Source organism: Salvelinus sp. IW2-2015, linkage group LG20 (assembly GCF_002910315.2).
Source record: "Salvelinus sp. IW2-2015 linkage group LG20, ASM291031v2, whole genome shotgun sequence".
Classification (NCBI taxonomy): Eukaryota; Metazoa; Chordata; class Actinopteri; order Salmoniformes; family Salmonidae; genus Salvelinus; species Salvelinus sp. IW2-2015.
Window position 1 is genome coordinate 70,348,526 of NC_036860.1, and position 17,649 is coordinate 70,366,174.

At 41.3% G+C, this 17,649-nt stretch overlaps 1 protein-coding gene across 13 annotated transcripts; it reads right to left on the reverse strand.

Moving 5' to 3' along the window:
* Nucleotides 1–4,895: 4,895 nt before the first annotated feature.
* Nucleotides 4,896–17,620, reverse strand: copz2 (COPI coat complex subunit zeta 2). 13 transcript variants are annotated; one of them, XR_002879609.2, is made up of 11 exons: nucleotides 17,421–17,525; nucleotides 15,801–15,869; nucleotides 15,567–15,651; nucleotides 14,690–14,784; nucleotides 9,864–9,919; nucleotides 8,862–8,939; nucleotides 8,509–8,560; nucleotides 8,072–8,196; nucleotides 7,495–7,533; nucleotides 6,627–6,659; nucleotides 4,896–5,528 (listed from the first exon to the last, which is right to left on the reverse strand). XR_002879609.2 is itself a non-coding variant. In XM_024012860.2 (10 exons), the coding sequence occupies exons 1-10, from the start codon at nucleotides 17,478–17,480 to the stop codon at nucleotides 5,481–5,483; spliced, it is 612 nt and encodes a 203-aa protein (XP_023868628.1). In that variant the 5' UTR covers nucleotides 17,481–17,620; the 3' UTR covers nucleotides 4,896–5,480. The 13 variants fall into 13 exon arrangements, 10 of the variants coding, with proteins under 10 accessions (XP_023868628.1, XP_023868625.1, XP_023868624.1 ...); XR_002879607.2 differs by having other exon boundaries at nucleotides 8,509–8,632; XM_024012860.2 differs by lacking the exon at nucleotides 8,072–8,196 and having other exon boundaries at nucleotides 14,690–14,781; nucleotides 17,421–17,620.
* Between the last annotated feature and the right edge of the window lie 29 nt (nucleotides 17,621–17,649).

Sequence of the window (17,649 nt, forward strand, 5' to 3'; positions counted from 1 at the left end):
GCAAAGGAATTACTTAAAAATCATACAATGTGATTTTCTGGATTTTTGTTTTAGATTCTGTCTCTCACAGTTGAAGTGTACCTATGATAAAAATTACAGACCTCTACATGCTTTGTAAGTAGGAAAACCTGCAAAATCGGCAGTGTATCAAATACTTGTTCTCCCCACTGTATATGTACATATATTTTCATATTTTACTTTTCTCTGATTAGCTCTGTGGCTGAAACCAATATGAATTCATAATTTTACTTGGTAAGCCTATTTGCTAGGCCAAGGCCTATAGGTCTATCAAGCTATATAAAAAAAAAGTTTAATATCCGATGTGTGTTAAAGTGTCTGTTTTAATTTAATTATGGGGCATTTGCTAGCCTACAGATGCTATTTTATTCTTCATCTCCTCGTGAATTTGAACTGACCTTTCAGCACTCTCTTCTGCCTCCGTCTGATATGAGATGACGGAACCACGTGTTTGTGTGTGTTTTATTTCCCCGTACAGTTCAGACAGTGGCGGGACGTGAACGCATTTGAGAAAACGTTTGGAAAACAGATGTTCGTAGAGCAAAAAAAAAATCTCATAAAAAGGCCAGCTGGGTTGCTTTTGAGTTCGCCGTGACAGATGGAGATGTATCTGATATCTATTAGCACTCACGCCTCGCTTCTAAAAGGCCATAATGGATGTTGCGAGTTTCCGGAGGATGTGGCACACGTGCGTCGCGTGCTCACAGTCAACTGGTGCGTTGATGACGATAGCTGGTGCTGAGTACAGCTCAGGAGAAGAGAGGATGTTGTGATTGACCCTTTCGCTCAGGAAATGTATCATCCCACGTAATTAACCGATTAATGCCACGTAATGCCACAGACTGGAATATATTCTGGGATTCATCTGATAACATCGAGGAGTTCACCACATCAGTCACCGGCTCCATTAATAAGTGCATCTACGTTGTCATCCCACAGTGACTGTACGTACATACCCCAACCAGAAGCCATGGACTACAGGCAACATCCACACTGAGCTAAAGGATAGCGCTTATACACATCTAGATGTGTATAAGAGACAGGGTTAACATTTGCAAGGCCGTGAGGGCTAGACAGAATACCAGGACGCGTACTTAGAGCATGCGCTGACCAGCTGGCAAGTGTCTTTATTGACATTTTCTATCCCTGACCTGTACGTACATACCCCAACCAGAAGCCATGGACTACAGGCAACATCCACACTGAGCTAAAGGATAGAGCTGCCGCTTTCAAGGAGCGGGACACTATTCCGGACGCTTATACGCTGTCTCTTATACACATCTAGATGTGTATAAGAGACAAACGCAGCCGCAAGATTCCCAGCAAGGCCGCAGGGCTAGACAGAATACCAGGACGCGTACTTAGAGCATGCGCTGACCAGCTGGCAAGTGTCTTTATTGACATTTTCTATCCCTGACCTGTACGTACATACCCCAACCAGAAGCCATGGACTACAGGCAACATCCACACTGAGCTAAAGGATAGAGCTGCCGCTTTCAAGGAGCGGGACACTATTCCAGACGCTTATAAGAAATCCAGCTATGACCTCCTGAAGAGCCATCAAACAGGCAAAGCGTCAATTACAGGACTAAGATCCAATCCTACTATGCCGACCTCTGACGCTCAACGAATGTGCTAGGGCTTGCAAACTATCACGGATTACAAAGGGAAACGCAGCCGCAAGATTCCCAGCAAGGCCGCAGGGCTAGACAGAATACCAGGACGCGTACTTAGAGCATGCGCTGACCAGCTGGCAAGTGTCTTTATTGACATTTTCTATCCCTGACCTGTTCTGTAATACCAACTTGTTTCAAGCAGACCACCATAGTCCCCGTGCCCAAGAATGCCAAGCTAACCTGCCTAAATGACTACCGCCCAGTAACACTCACATCTATAGCCATTAAATGCTTTGAAGGCTTGTCACGGCTCACATCACCCTGGACCCACTCCAATTCGCATACCACTCCAACAGATCCACAGGTGACCAGCCTTTCAAAGCATTTCATGGCTATAGATGTGAGTGCTACAGGTCGATAGTCATTTAGGCAGGTTAGTCCCCTCCAAGCTCATCACCAAGCTCAGGACTCTGGGACTGAACATCTCCCGCTGCAACAGGATCGTTAACTTCCTGACGGGCCGCCCCCAGACGGTGAGGGTAGGCTACAACACATCCGCCACGCTGACCATCAACATGGGGCCCCTCAGGGGTGTGCGCTGCTTAGTCCCCTTCTGTAACACCTGTTCAGCCATGACTCCATGGCCGCGCACGACTCCAACACCACCAACAAGTTTGCTGACGACACGACGGTGGTAGGACTGATCACCAACGACGATGAGGCAGAGCTTCAAGTTCCTCGGTGTCCACATCACTAAGGAATTAACATGGTGCGCACAGACCCACACAGGCGCGAAGAGGGCACGACAGCGCCTCTCCCCACTCTGGAAAGATTTAGCATGGGCCCTTAGATCCTCAAAAAGTTTTACAGCTGCACCATTGAGAGTCTTGACTGGCTGCATCACCGCTTGGTACGGCAACTGCAAAGCACCCGGCCGCAAGGCTCTACAAAGGATGGTGAGTATGGCTTAGTACATCACTGTGAACGAGCTCCCTGCCATCCATGACCACTATACCAGGCGGTCAAAGACTCCAACCATCCAAGCCATAGACTGTTCTCTCTGCTGCCGCACAGCAAGCAATACCAGTGCACCAAGTCTGGAACCAACAGGACCTTGAACAGCTTCTACCGCCAAGCCATAAGACTACTAAACAAAATGCTAAATAGCTAATCAAATGGCTACCAGGACTACCTGCATTGACCCTTTTTTGCACTAACTCTCTTGGACTGACTCTACGCACACACACACGGGACTCTACCCACACATACTTAAACTGACACCGCAACACACACATAACATACGCACACATGCATCCTGATGACACACACGCGCTGCTGGTACTGTCTATTATCTATCCTGTTGCCTAGTCACTTTACTCCTACCTATATGTACATAGCTACCTCAATTAGCTCGTACCCCTGCACATCGGCTCTGTACTGGTACTCCCTGTATATAGCCATGTGATTTTGACTCTTTAAAAGGATTTGTTACTCACTGTGTATTTATTCCCCGTGTCAATATTTGTATTTTATTTTCTATTTTTTGACCTTTATCTTAAATTGTTTTGAAAAAGGACCTGTAGGTAAGCATTTCACTGTTAGTCTACACCTGTTGTTTACGAAGCATGTGACAAATAACATTTGATTTGATTCGAAATAAAAGCTTTGGCTACGGTACAGAGGAAAAGTGAACTATGCTACAAAAATGACGTTTCAATCTTTGTAGATAAATACAGATTACAATAAGCCTATTATTGGATTATAAAAGGTTCTGAAATAACCTAGGCCTATATGATTTTTCAATTATTATTAGCCTATGTTTATGGAAATTGTAATAAGCATAATGGTAATGAACAAAACGTGATAGGCTATAAGTATATAAGTATAAGTACCTTACTACAAGGCACTAGTACTAGGCGATCCATGATGAGATGGAGATATTCTGGTAATACATACTCCCAACTATTTGATTGGGCTTGGTTATGAGATTGAATGTCATGGTAGTTTGTCAATCCCAATATTATGTGAATGATATCCCTATCAGTGACTTTTCAGTGGGGAGAGAGGAAATTGCTCCACATGAAATGCTGCAAGGCGGTAATACGCCCCTAGATGGCAGCAATGCCAAAGTTGGGGAAACTAATCCTTGGTGGGCAGTGTACGCAGACAGGTCTTATCATCAGGCCGATTATAATTATGAGCTGGCAATTTCATGCGCTCAATAAAGATTCATTCGTTTTTGGTGTCGTTAATACTAATGAATGGACCACTGTAGCATAACACACTTTATAGCTTACTGCTGTGACGTGAACATGTTGGATTTGTCTTCACTATCACACATTTATATTCATATAGATACATTTTAAAACGCCAGACTGACAAGCGTTTTGAAGCGTATGTAGCCTATAATACAATGTTTTATTTATAATGCAATTGTGCATATTATTTTAAAACGAAAATAGGCTAAACACGAATGGCAGTAAAATTGCATATAACATCGTAAACTAACGATTTAGAGAGTTAATTCGATTTTTAGATGTGTAGGCTAAATAAATATAATGTAATCCGTTTCCGTTTCCGTCATCCTTATATGAAAGTAGCAGGTGCTCCTTGTACATTTGGACCATGTGTTCATTTTAAGAGACCTATATGCCCTCTTGCCATCAAATTCGTTAAACATTATCATTTCAGAATCGAAATAATTCTTAAACCTATAATAATAATGTTTTCCAATTATATAATAGCGAACCAGTTCTACACATTTTTACATCTAAAGCATCGCAATGTAACCTAAAATAGGCCTACGAGCAGCTTTGTATGCTATTCAATGTCTTTACATATACTATAACATTCACCACAGACACATCTTCATTGTCTATGCTAAATTTCCCTAATTACAGCCTACATTGAACAATTAAAACGATATTTAGCACAGAATGATATGGAATACAGAAAGCTCCACCCTGCACCAGACACATCCAATCACATTTTGAGATTTAACATCTGAAACGCTTCATTGGCTCTTGATATGAAGGCGGGGATTTTGACGTCAGACCCTGACGTCCAATCAAAACAGACACCACATCCCATGTCATGAATATTAACAACTAAGATTACCATTCAAAATATTCATTTCAAAAGACACTCTGGGCTACAGCCTTCACTGCTCACAGGAAGCCTTTTCGAGGAAACAAGAAAAAACATATTGTGTCAAATTAGATACGATAAATATGGAACAAGAGACATTTTGACAACACAAAATACAAAAAATATAGTTTAATTAGCTTGACAACAGGCAGACTCGAATGAGAAAACAGATGGCAATATAAATCAACAAAACTAACAACTAGAAACTGAACTACTGTAACAATACACAGGCTATTGCCTTTTTTTTCTGTTAAACTTACAACGCTTTGAAATGTAGTATATCAAAACGTCATGTTTAAAGTTCTCTGTAACTTAACTTCATAATCATTGAAGCCTAAGCAACAGTTCCCCCTAGTTGTGTAGGCCTGCGCACATTAAAACAACATTCAGTTCTCTTGGTTAGGTTAAAACATTCTTTACAGAGCATTTTGTGTGGGTTAAGGGAAATTAACAAAATCATGTGCTATAAATCTAGCATAATTCTTCAGATTTTTTATTGCAAATCAAATAAATTAAACAGATTATTTCCAATATAATAAATATAAAATGTCTTCTTGCCATCATAGGAAAAACGCTGTATTTGCCACTAATTACTATAAATATAGTCTATTTAAGCATAAACGCTAAATACACCCCTTAATATTTACACATAAATTCGTACTGTCCATTACTGTAAGACCTTTGGACAGGCAGTGTAGATCATTTGAGTATTGACCACTTTATTTGTTCTTTGGCAGACTGCATTATCTGGAGAGAGAAAAAAACAGAAAACACCTTTTCAGATTGAGTGTGGAGAAACAACATTCTCACAGATCAATAATAGTAGCCTATTATAGTATACTGTAGTAGTCTGTTATATTTATTGTTAATTGTGACCCAAGTCAACCAGTAGGTGTCACTATTGTATTCATGTGAATGGAACTCCTCAAACGTTCATATTTTACATGAAATATGAGCCCCATAAGCTTCGTAAGTGTAACAAACTTTGTAAGTGTATTTTGTGTAGTAGACACAAAAAAAGTGAGTTAGCTTCTCTGAGCAGACTTAAAATGCATTTTCATCTAGCTTAGAAACACAATTAAATTATATTCAAGATCGGTAACGACCTGATGCAAGTGTGCCTTGGTGATTTATAATCGTCACTCTCCCTGCTAAAATGAAATTCCACAAGAAAAACAGCATTTTTTGGGGCTGTTGAAACAGAGACGCATAGCATAAAACTATGCACCAGGGGGCGCAAGGAACCCAGGTAAAATTATGAACTTGTGTCTAGTGTTTAGTGTCTACGTCTAGTAGTTTACTGTTAAGTTCAGTGTTTTAGGTTTATTGTCTAGGTCTAGTTTTTTTTATATAGGCACCATGACAATTCCATGTCTCTTAGAGGGTTTTCAAGGTATTGTCATTTAAAGTTTGGTTCCAACTTGGGAGAAAAACTGTCACAAGGCAAATAGTTAATTAATAGCTTTGGATATAAACCCTTCCTTGCAAGCAGGGTCTGACTCAGGAGTACAGGGCAGTCTGAAAGTCACACATAGAGATGACCAGTATAGAACAGTCATGATGTGTCCATTCTATATACTTCATATCTATCCATCTATCTATCAGGGGCGGCAGCGTTGGGCATTGGGCCAGTAACTAAAAGGTTGCTGGATCGAATCCCCGAGCTGACAAGGTAAAAATCTGTCAATCTGCCCCTGAACAAGGCAGTTAACCCACTGTTGCTAGGCCGTCATTGTAAATAAGAATTTGTTCTTAACTGACTTGCCTAGTCAAATAAACGTTACATTTCAAAATATATATTAGAGACTCAAAATGTCCCACGTCGGAGGGTGAGGAGTGACTTACATTGGAGGTCATAGCCAATTTGTCCGTAATGTGCTGTGAGGGTTAAACCAAAAGGTTAGGAGAAGAAGGAAAGAGGAAGTAACAGGCAGAACATTGCATGAAGCTAAGAGCAATTCAGCAGCCACGCTGACCATGCAATGTCAGCCATTCCATCATTGACTATGCAGGTGTGAGCATGGCATCAAATTCAGATGCGGGTAAGTACATGCTGGCAAAGCTGGCAATTCTCCTAAATGATATTGAACGCACGTATGAATGCAGTGTGTTTGGTACTCATGAAGAATACCTGATTCAAATGGATGAATCTATGTCTGAATGCAGTGATGTTAGTCAAATGTAAATCCTATGGTAGTATTGACGGCATGTCATACAACTGGACCCTATCGTTTAAATCAACCCGGTATTATGAGTAGTAATATTCGATCATTTTAAAATTTAACAACACTGGGAGACAATTATCCATATATTGTTTACTGTGGCTTTATTCTACAGAGAATTTAGTATAGAAATGACGAAAATGGGTAACTGGAAAGGTAAGAATCAGGGTTGTGGTCAGTTCCGTTTAAATTCCAGTCAATTCAGAAAGTAAACCAAATTCCACTTCAAAGCATTGAAGATAATTGGAATTAGAATTTTGGTGTACTTCCTGAATCGACTAGAATTCAAAACGGAACTGACCCCAACCCTGATAAGAACCGTGTTATAGTTTATATGCAATTCATGTACTGTATATGACAGCAGAACAGAAGGTTATGTCATCAGGTGTGAGCTGAAATGAATGGCTAAAGTTCTATCCATAGAAAAGATCATCATACCACGCATGCAGGGTGACGTTGCGTTGTGTGTGGGTGCGTGTGTATGACCTCACCTGAGCCACGCTCTGCTCTGACAGTGGGTTCTCATCCGCCTGGAATAGATAAGAGTCAAAGAAAGAGGGGACGTGACGTCATAGCAATCAAGCACACACACCATTAGGGGCTGTGTGTGAACGGAGTCAAACACATAAAGCAATGCAACAACTGTGTAAGATAACAAGAATGCCCTTAAAACAGTAATTTGAAGCCTTGCATTGCGAATGTAAATGCACTCCGACACTGGTGAATATGTCAGTGACCACCACAATCCAATCAAAATGGCTGCCTCACACAAGGCATGCATTGTGCAAGGGAGTACAACAAAGGGCCCTGCTGCTCTTAGTGTACCAACACCTATGGTATTTCCGATAACCCCATACGGACGCCTTGAAACACTCTGGGCAACCTCAGGCTAACCCCTGACAAACCACAGCAAGACACAGACTTAGTGGACAGTTGTTCCAACGTTGTGAGGTGGTTATCTGGAGGTTATCAGAACCTAAAGTGATATGCTCTCTCATCACGCAGTTACCTGCACTGGATATCCCTCACCCATCCCTCACCCTCTATCCCTCACCCGCTATCCCTCACCCGTCATCTCTGGTTGTAGGGGCAGTCTGTTGCTATGCACACTGGCTTCTGTCCGTCTGTCCATCAATGTTACCAACGATGTAATCAAAGAGGTCGAAGCCGTAGGCTTGCTCTGAACCATCCAGCTGACAATGTGAGGGTGGGTTCGGGGGAGAGAGGACACATCAAAGAGGAAGATGGACTTGGGTGTTGAGGGGATGGTGGGGGGGTGCTGAAGACTGGCATTTGGTGTTGTGACATCAAATAAGTTAATTCATTTTCTTCAAACATACAGGTTATCAGAGTCAACAACAATCCACTAGACAATCCCTACATCTGTCGGTCTGAAAAAAATCACAATTTCCCATAGTCATCTGTGTCTTCAAGTATTGTCCCCATATCAGAATCCATGTATTAATCCATACAGTAGACACAGTCAGTGACTGTAGCTGTCTTACCCTGTAATTGACCTTCTGGATGACCTGTTGGGGGTCGCTTTCCAAGATCACCCTGGTAACACGACGGTAAGGGCGGTCATTAAGAGAACACAAGATAGTGTACCAGTAACTCCCAACTCCATCCCTTGAATGATACCTCAAATCAAAGTGTATTGGTCGCATACACAGTATAGCAGATGTTATAGCGGGTGCAGTGTTACTAGCTCCTAACAATGCAGTAAAATGTCAAAACAGGTACACATATAATCAGATTTTTTTTGCTCCAAAACAAGAAATCAAGAAATGTCGGAACGAATCCAATTTTCAACCCAAATAGCAATGTAACAGTAATCCAAATGCGATCTATACGTTACCCCCCGTCAATAATTTCGTCCACTACCAAGAAGACTCCGTCCATGTTGTCCAATAGACACCTTCTCTCCACATTTTTCCTGCGAGTAAGAAAACTTCAATGACTGACTTGAATTGTAGTTAGTATGTGGAGCCAATAGGGATGAAACCTGTGATTGGCTCTCATATTATTGCCTTGTGGACCAGAAATGTAGGGCCCATAACACCTTAGGCTATTCTGTACATTTAAAAAACACTGACTTAAATTAACTTCCCGTAGCACCAGTTGTCAAGGTTTGAAATGATACCGAACAGTTGGCATTTTAAAAAAAATAGGAGAAAACTGCATGAAAAGGAGTGGAGAGAGGAAGCAAATAGATTAATTCACTCTCTCCCTACCTGCATTGCTACTGCATTGGTTTCTATGGTAACGGCACCAGCCCCTGTCAAGCTGTTCCCTTTCACCGAGAGGCCAAGGGTGTGTCACTGTCATCCCATCATATATATAACCCAAAATAAACGATCAACAACTTAGTGTGGCCTTCCAACTGATACGGTTCCCCATATTTTGAACGCACGAAGGAAACAATTACACCAGAGCTTGTCAAATCACAAATGAACTTCTTTCTAATTTTGTTGACCTGTCCCCATATTAGCGGCGGCAGGTAGCCTAGTGGCGAGAGCGGTAACCGAAAGGTTGCTGGATCGAATCCCCGAGCTGACAAGGTAAGAATCTGTCGTTCTGCCCCTGAACAAGGCAGTTAACCCACTGTTACTAGGCCGTCATTGTAAACAAGAATTTGTTCTTAACTGACTTGCCTAGTTAAATAAAGGTTAAATCAAAAAACATTTACAAGAGTGATGCTCTCTAATAATTAACAAAAAAAAATCTAAATCGTTTCCTGCATCGCTGTTGACTTTGTTACAATTTTCTCCTCAATGTGTCTACAATCGTTAGCCCCTAAAGGTGACCGACATTCTCACATTTTAAAAAGGGAGGTTACTTCAACATAGACAACACTTACCTTAGGATTTGACTGAGGGACTCAAACAGACAGTTCAGCACAGCCATGAGCATGAGCTATAGGAAGAGAGAGCAGGGCAGTGGATGAGGGGAGGATGAAAAGAGAATTGAGAAGTATAGATGGAAGCCAGGCGAAGTAAACAGAGAAAGGTTGTGGGACAGGGAGAAAGAGAGAGGGAGAGAGCGAAAAGTCAGGTGTGGTTGACTCACACTGCTTGTAGAATATGAATGCCAATTTGCCATGAAGGGACTGGTCTTTCGCTAGCAACGTACATAGCAACAAGAAGTGCTGAAGAAAATCGAATTATCAGTCTTTTATTCTCATGGGCATTTGCAATATATAGGGTCTCCAATGATGACGTCATGCCGACAAATGACCAGTGGTGTGTATTCATGGATGCCAAAGGAAGCCAGCCCCCCCCCCCCATTTTATTTTGATTTTTACATATACACATTATATATGTACAGTGGGGAGAACAAGTATTTGATACACTGCCGATTTTGCAGGTTTTCCTACTTACAAAGCATGTAGAGGTCTGTAATTTTTTTATCATAGGTACACTTCAACTGTGAGAGACGGAATCTAAAACAAAAATCCAGAAAATCACATTGTATGATTTTTAAGTAATTAATTTGCATTTTATTGCATGACATAAGTATTTGATCACCTACCAACCAGTAAGAATTCCGGCTCTCACAGACCTGTTAGTTTTTCTTTGAAGCCCTCCTGTTCTCCACTCATTACCTGTATTAACTGCACCTGTTTGAACTCGTTACCTGTATAAAAGACACCTGTCCACACACTCAATCAAACACACTCCAACCTCTCCACAATGGCCAAGACCAGAGAGCTGTGTAAGGACATCAGGGATCAGTTCTCCCCACTGTATATGTAATTATCCTTCAATTTGCAAAAGAGGCTGAATGTATCTCACAGGAGAAAGCATCCGAGCGTGCGAAACAGCGCCCCTCTGTTTCTCTATGTGTAGGCCATCTATCTGATACTGTCTGGTCCAAACGAGTATGACATTGTTTCTGCCCGTAGCATTGAATGCAAGGGAAGCCAACGAGCATTTGGCCTCCCTCAATTAAAAAAGTATACAAAATCTGCCAATCAGCGTTGAGCTAAACTGACCGAGCTCAACTGTGAATGATCCTGGCGCACCAAAAAAAAAGTGTCAAGAGAAGCCAGTTTGGATTTTGGTATCACTCCTATCAAATCGCAATAAGAGCATACGTCATTGACAGAAACATCTCATTGTATTGTTGTCTTCTGGTGGTTAGCTGGCTAGCTCAAATTGGCACATTCCTAAATTAGCCATGGATGGAAATAGAGATTTGGACTTGTCGTTGTAATTCATTTTCTCTACTGGCCATGGCGATTCTTATCCAACCATTAATTAATATATTGTTGTGCCCTTGGCCTGAGAGGATGGAAGTTCAATATACGCTACCGGTCAAAAGTTTTAGAACACCTACTCATTCAAGGGTTTTTCTTTATTTTTTTACTATTTTCTACATTGTAGAAAAATAGTGAAGACATCAAAACTATGAAATAACACATGTGGAATCATGTAGTAACCCAAAAACTGTTCAACAAATCAAAATGTTATATTTGAGATTCTTAAAATAGCCCCCCTTTGCAAAGCTGTCGTCAAGGCACACTCTTGGCATTCTCTCAACCAGCTTCATGAGGTATTCGCCTTCCTAAAACTTAATTTGTGGAATTTATTTCCTTTATTTCCTTTTGAGCCAATCAGTTGTGTTGTGACAAGGTAGGGGGATATACAGAAGATGGTCTTTTACAAAATAGGACTAAGTCCATATTATGGCAAGAACAGCTCAAATAAGCAAAGAGAAACAACAGTCCATAATTACTTTAAAACATGAAGGTCAGTCAATAAGGAACATTTCAAGAACTTCAAAAGTTTCTTCAAGTGCAGTCGCAAAAACCAGCAAGCGCTATGATGAAACTGGCGCTCATGAGGACCGCCACAGGAATGGAAGACCCAGAGTTCACTCTGCTGCAGAGGATAAATTCCTCATCAGAGCTTCCAACCTCAGAAATTGCAGCCCAAATAAATGCTTCGCAGAGTTCAAGTAACAGACACGTCTCAACATCAACTGTTCAGAGGAGACTGTGTGAATCAGGCCTTCATGGTCAAATTACTGCAAAGAAACCACTACTAAAGGACACCAATAATAAGAAGAGACTTGCTTGGGCCAAGAAACACAAGCAATGGACATTAGAACAGTGGAAATGTATCCTTTGGTCTGGATTACAAATTGGAGATTTTGGTTCCAACCACCGTTTCTTTGTGAGACGCAGTGTGGGTGAACAGATGATCTCTGCATGTGTATTTCCCACCGTAAAGCATGGAGGAGGTGGTGTGATGGTGTGGGGGTGCTTTGATGGTGACACTGTCTGTGATTTATTTAGAATTCAAGCCAATCTTAACCAGCATGGCTACCACAGCATTTTGCAGTGATACGCCATCCCATCTGGTTTGGGCATAGTAGGACTATCATTTGTTTTTCAACAGGACAATGACCCAACACACCTCCAGGCTGTGTAAGGGCAATTTTACCAAGAAGTAGAGCGATGAAGTGCTGCATCAGTTGACCTGGCCTCCACAATCCCCCGACCTCAACCAAATTGAGATGGCCTGGGATGAGTCGGACCGCAGAGTGAAGGAAAAGCAGCCAACAACTGCTTAACATATGTGAGAACTCCTTCAAGACTGTCGGAAAAGCATTCCAGGTGAAGCTGGTTGAGAGAAAGCAAGAGTGTGCAAAGCTGTCATCAAGGCAAAGGGTGGCTATTTGAAAATATAAAATATAAAATATATTTTGATTAGTTTAACTTCTCTAGGGTAGGGGGCAGCATTCGGAATTTTGGATGAAATGCATGCCCAAATTAAACTGCCTGCTTCTCGGGCCCAGAAGATATGATATGCATTGAACTGGTAGATTTGGATAGGAAACACTCTAAAGTTTCCAAAACTGTTAAAATAGTGTCCGTGAGTATAACAGAACTGATTTGGCAGGCAAAAACCTGAGAAAAATCCATTCAGGAAGTAGTTATTTTTTTGGTTTTGTAGTTTTCTATTCAATGCCATTACAGTATCCATTGACTTAGGACTCAAATTGCAGTTCCTATGCCATCCACTAGATGTCAACAGTCTTTAGAAATTGTTTCATGCTTGTATCCTGAAAAATGAGGAAGTAAGAGCAGTCTGAATGAGTGGACCCTAAAGTGTCACAGAGCTTTTTCATGCGCGCGACCGAGAGAGTGCCTGTCTTGTTTACCTTTTAAATTGACGACGTTATTGTCTGGTTGAAATATTATCAATTATTTAGGCTAAAAACAACCTGAGGGTCGAATATAGACATCGTTTGACATGTTTCTATGAACTTTACGGATACAATTAGGATTTTTTTGTCTTCCTGTTTTGACTGCGTTTGAGCCTGTAGATTACTGAAGAAAACGCGCAAACAAAACGGAGGTTTTTGGATATAAAGAGACTTTATCGAACAAAAGGAACATTTATTGAGTAAATGAATGTCTGCTGAGTGCAACCATATGAAGATCATCAAAGGTAAGGGATTAATTTTCTCTATTTCTGACTTGTGTAACTGTTCTACTTGGCTGGTTACTGTTTGTAATGATTTGTCTAGTGGGCTATGTTCTCAAATAATCGTAAGGTATGCTTTCGCCGTAAAGCATTTTTATCTGACACCGTGGTTGGATTCACAAGAAGTTCATCTTTAAACCTATGTAAAATAGGTTTTGTTTTCTGAATTTTTATAATGAGTATTTCTGTATTTGAATTTGGCGCCCAGCAGTTTCACTGGCTGTTGAAGAGGTGGGACGCTAACGTCTCACGTACCCAAGAGAGGTTAACACTTTTTTGGTTACTACATGATTCCATATGTGTTATTTCATAGTTTTGATGTCTTCACAATTAAATAGTCAAAGAAAAACTCTTGAATGAGTAGGTGTTCTAAAACTTTTGACCGGTAGTGTATAGCTAGATGTAGAAAGCTAATGTTAACTTGCTAACGTTGCCCATGAAAGGAAGTTAGGTTAGCTAGCAATCATTTATTTTAGCCAGGTAGTCTGGGCAAACAAAAAATAAAAGCATGTACTGTATGACAGAGCGATTGACCATTTTGTCAACATGTGAGAAGAGCATGGTATTAGCGTTTCTCTACAAGTAGGGTGAGTCAACATGCTCTCCTACTTGCACGAATGCACACGCACACACAGAAATCAGAACCATGGACAGGCACATCATATTTAGTTTACGTTGACTGGATTAAATTGTTTTTGGTATCTTTGAGTTGTCACTGTATTAGACTAATCAGAGGAGATTTGATGATGAAATGTTGAAGATGAAATGGTGCTGGAATAGTGAAAGCAGCGCTTTGTGGATTTCACCGGACAGAGGTTGCTCTCCGGTTGTGTGATAAAACAAAAGGTGTGGTTGAATTCCTTCTGCCACTGTGTCTTCTTATCGTCTTCTTATATCATGGTCGCAAGGCATATTAGTTAACAGGTTAAAGACGAAACAACGCAATTCTCACAACACATAGGTTGTAACGGGGGTGGGGGGGCTTCCCCAGTGATTTTACCCATGCACCGCTACTACAAATTACATGTTGCTTTCTGAGATCCCGAATTCTAAATTGATATGTGAGCGCTTAACTCAGACTGTGTGAATTATGCATTGATGTCAATGGAAGGTTTGTGCAAAAAGGATCCGGGCCATATAGTCTTTGAAGCACCAGTCTCGCCTTGTACTCCCTCTGCATCACATTACCTACCTCATTCTCCTGTGCACTGCCCACCACGTAGAAGAACAGGTCAATGCTGCACTTATACACGATCGTCATCCCCTCCACGAAGGCAATCTCATCTGCTTGGGGGGGGGGAGATCAAGAGAGATCAAGCCACCAAGTAAACATTAAAGCACATCCACACCTTATTCACATTTACGGATATACCCAAGTGAGAGGTTTTATGGTTCTTTTTTATGTTTTATGGTTCCAATTTAAATGTGAGTTTTGTCATATAAAATGCTCAACTCCTATGTGTGTGGGGAAGAAGGGATGGAGAGGAAGGAGGGCTATAGAGATAGAGAGTGGGCATCCTCCTTAGGGGCAGGTGGACCCGGGGTGTCGGATGACTGCTGTGAATTCCATTGGAACAAAAGAGTGCGAGAGCTGTCTGTCGCTGAACTGGTTCCCTCCCCTTTTGTTCGATGTAACGCGAGCTTGGGAGGACTGAAGAACCCAGAGGAACCAATACTGTTTCTCATGTTTAGACAAACTGACCAATGAGGATTGAGCCGCCGGCTAACGCTATACAGCTAACCCAGTCTCGTGTTTTTCTATGTTGGAGGGATACACAAAAGGTGTGTGAACCACGGGTCCTGACTAAATCATTATTTACACAGTTTTCTATTAACGTGAAGCCAAAGAAGACTGGTACACATATGCATTGATTTACATTATGATACCGTCGATACTGATTTCACTGACGGTGCACATCAACTTTCTCACCACATTGTTAGAAGCTTATTTTTTCTTAATCTCATTGGTTCATTAAAACTATAACATGGAATAGAATATTAGGCTTCAAGCTCAACCATCTACTCCAATAGTCTCCTGGGTCATTTTTTTGAATGGGGGAAAAACTTACTGTCAGCTTTGTGTGTCTTGTTGAAAACGTTCTTTTCAAAGTTCTTCTGCTCCTTCATGGAGGGGTAGAGCTCTGTGTCGTAGTACTAAAACGCACCAAAGACAGACATGAGACGCATTAGTTATGACAAATACACCATCTACAAGAGTGCTCATTTGGGGAAGTTCTCACAATGTCTCGACTCCACAACAATAGCCAATGTGGGTAGCTATTGGACAACTGTTATTGGCATACCTTTGATAGAAGTCTATTGCCATCGTTATCCAGAATGAAGACCGCTTTCACTGTGTACAGCGAGGGTTCCTGAAAGACAGTATGACCACACGTTGACTAGAATAAAGGACCATTTGCATTTCCATGGGACCTAGGCATACTGAACACATTCCTAACAGTTATTAATAGAACACTGATGACGATGATATTGGTGATGATAATACAATCTAGTCACGTTATTCAAAAACACGAGGGATATGACAATGTCAGAAAGAGACGTGAGTGTAGATGTCGATGGTCGCAGATCCTTCAGTTCTTTCCATCCCACGGTGGCTTGTTTGAACCAGGCCAAAGTTCTGTTATGCACTGACTACCACAGACTCAGAGCCTAAGTGTATCACAGAACTTGGGCCAGGAACATCACATTCAGGACTTTAGACCTTGAATTGAGATGAACTGGAGGAAAGTGCAAACCAGTCATCAAGATGCCTGTGCCAATTAGAAACAGTCCATATTCAAACTAATTCCTTGAAAAGTTCAATGAGGTGCAGGTGTCAGGTAACCAGTCCTATGGTCCTTTGTGCAACATTATTTTATGCATTAAGCACAGTGAATATCAATATCAAGAGTGCATAACTTATGAAGTCCACATCCTGACACTGTACTGTGCAGCCATAATGACTCTGCCTACTAACAGAAAACACTGCCAATTTACATTGAACAATACATCAGATAAAATGATATCAGTAAAAAAATATATATATATAGAGAGAGGGATATTTCGAGGCCGAGGGTCAAGAACAGCAGGTTGGTTAATCAACGAAAAGTAATTGCGGCCTTGTCCAGCGCTGCTTGTTTTATTCTAAGTTTAAATTACAGTAAAAAAAAAATTAACACAAACAATTTATTGTAGTGCAATGATCATCTGTCTAGAGTTTAGTTCAAAAGTGTAAAATTATTCTATGCATATTTAGTTGAAAAACCCACCTGTGGAATCAAGTTTTTGGTACGCGTAAAATGCTGCGAAACGCAGCTCCTCCGGTTGAAACCAAATATCGTAGACGTGGCACACAATATATCCAGTGTTCACCCTTCAATGCTTGGGCAGGCTGATGTCACAGTTCTAATACAAGTATAACGGATAGCCGACAACTCATGCCATTCATTTAAGTGTAAATCATAACAAATTAGGTTATAATCTCAGATATGTGACATGGGGTAGCTTTTTAGACAGTATGCCCCTCTCTCTGGGATAATTTGGCAACTGTTCGAGTTTGTACAACAGCAATTGCCCATTGACGAGGAAAAGTGCAACACATGTTGCAGCTGGTTGTGGAATTTCAGTACGCCACACTCAAATAGCGCATAGACAACATTCAGACTACAACGATAGTCGTGCAGAATACAATACTTCCTAATGTCTGCTATCGTACCTGAAAATATTAGATCCAGCCAGTCAGAGACCTCAAAAAAAATCACTTAGCCTGGGCATGATGCAAAAACACTGAATACAACATTTTACGCAGCAAAGGGCTACAATGAATGCTATTGAAGCAATGGCCAACGAGGCCTAATCATGCATTTTCAAGGTAAAACTCGTTTAGAAATACATAACGCTCCATATCCCTACCGATTGCTTACCAAAGACGCGATCTCCATAGTGGTTCTCTGGTGTTGACGTGGACAGGTTTGAGCTGTCATTCTAGTAGACCTCGCAAAATCCTCTGACTCATGGGTGGGCGGATCCTCTGCTGGCCTAGAGGAGGCTCCGCGAAACCAAGCCCCTCAGTCGGCCATGTTGGCTCCTTCAAATTCGTGAATGATGTTAGGTCCTCGTTCTCTAGGAACCACAATGGCGTCAGTTTCTTAT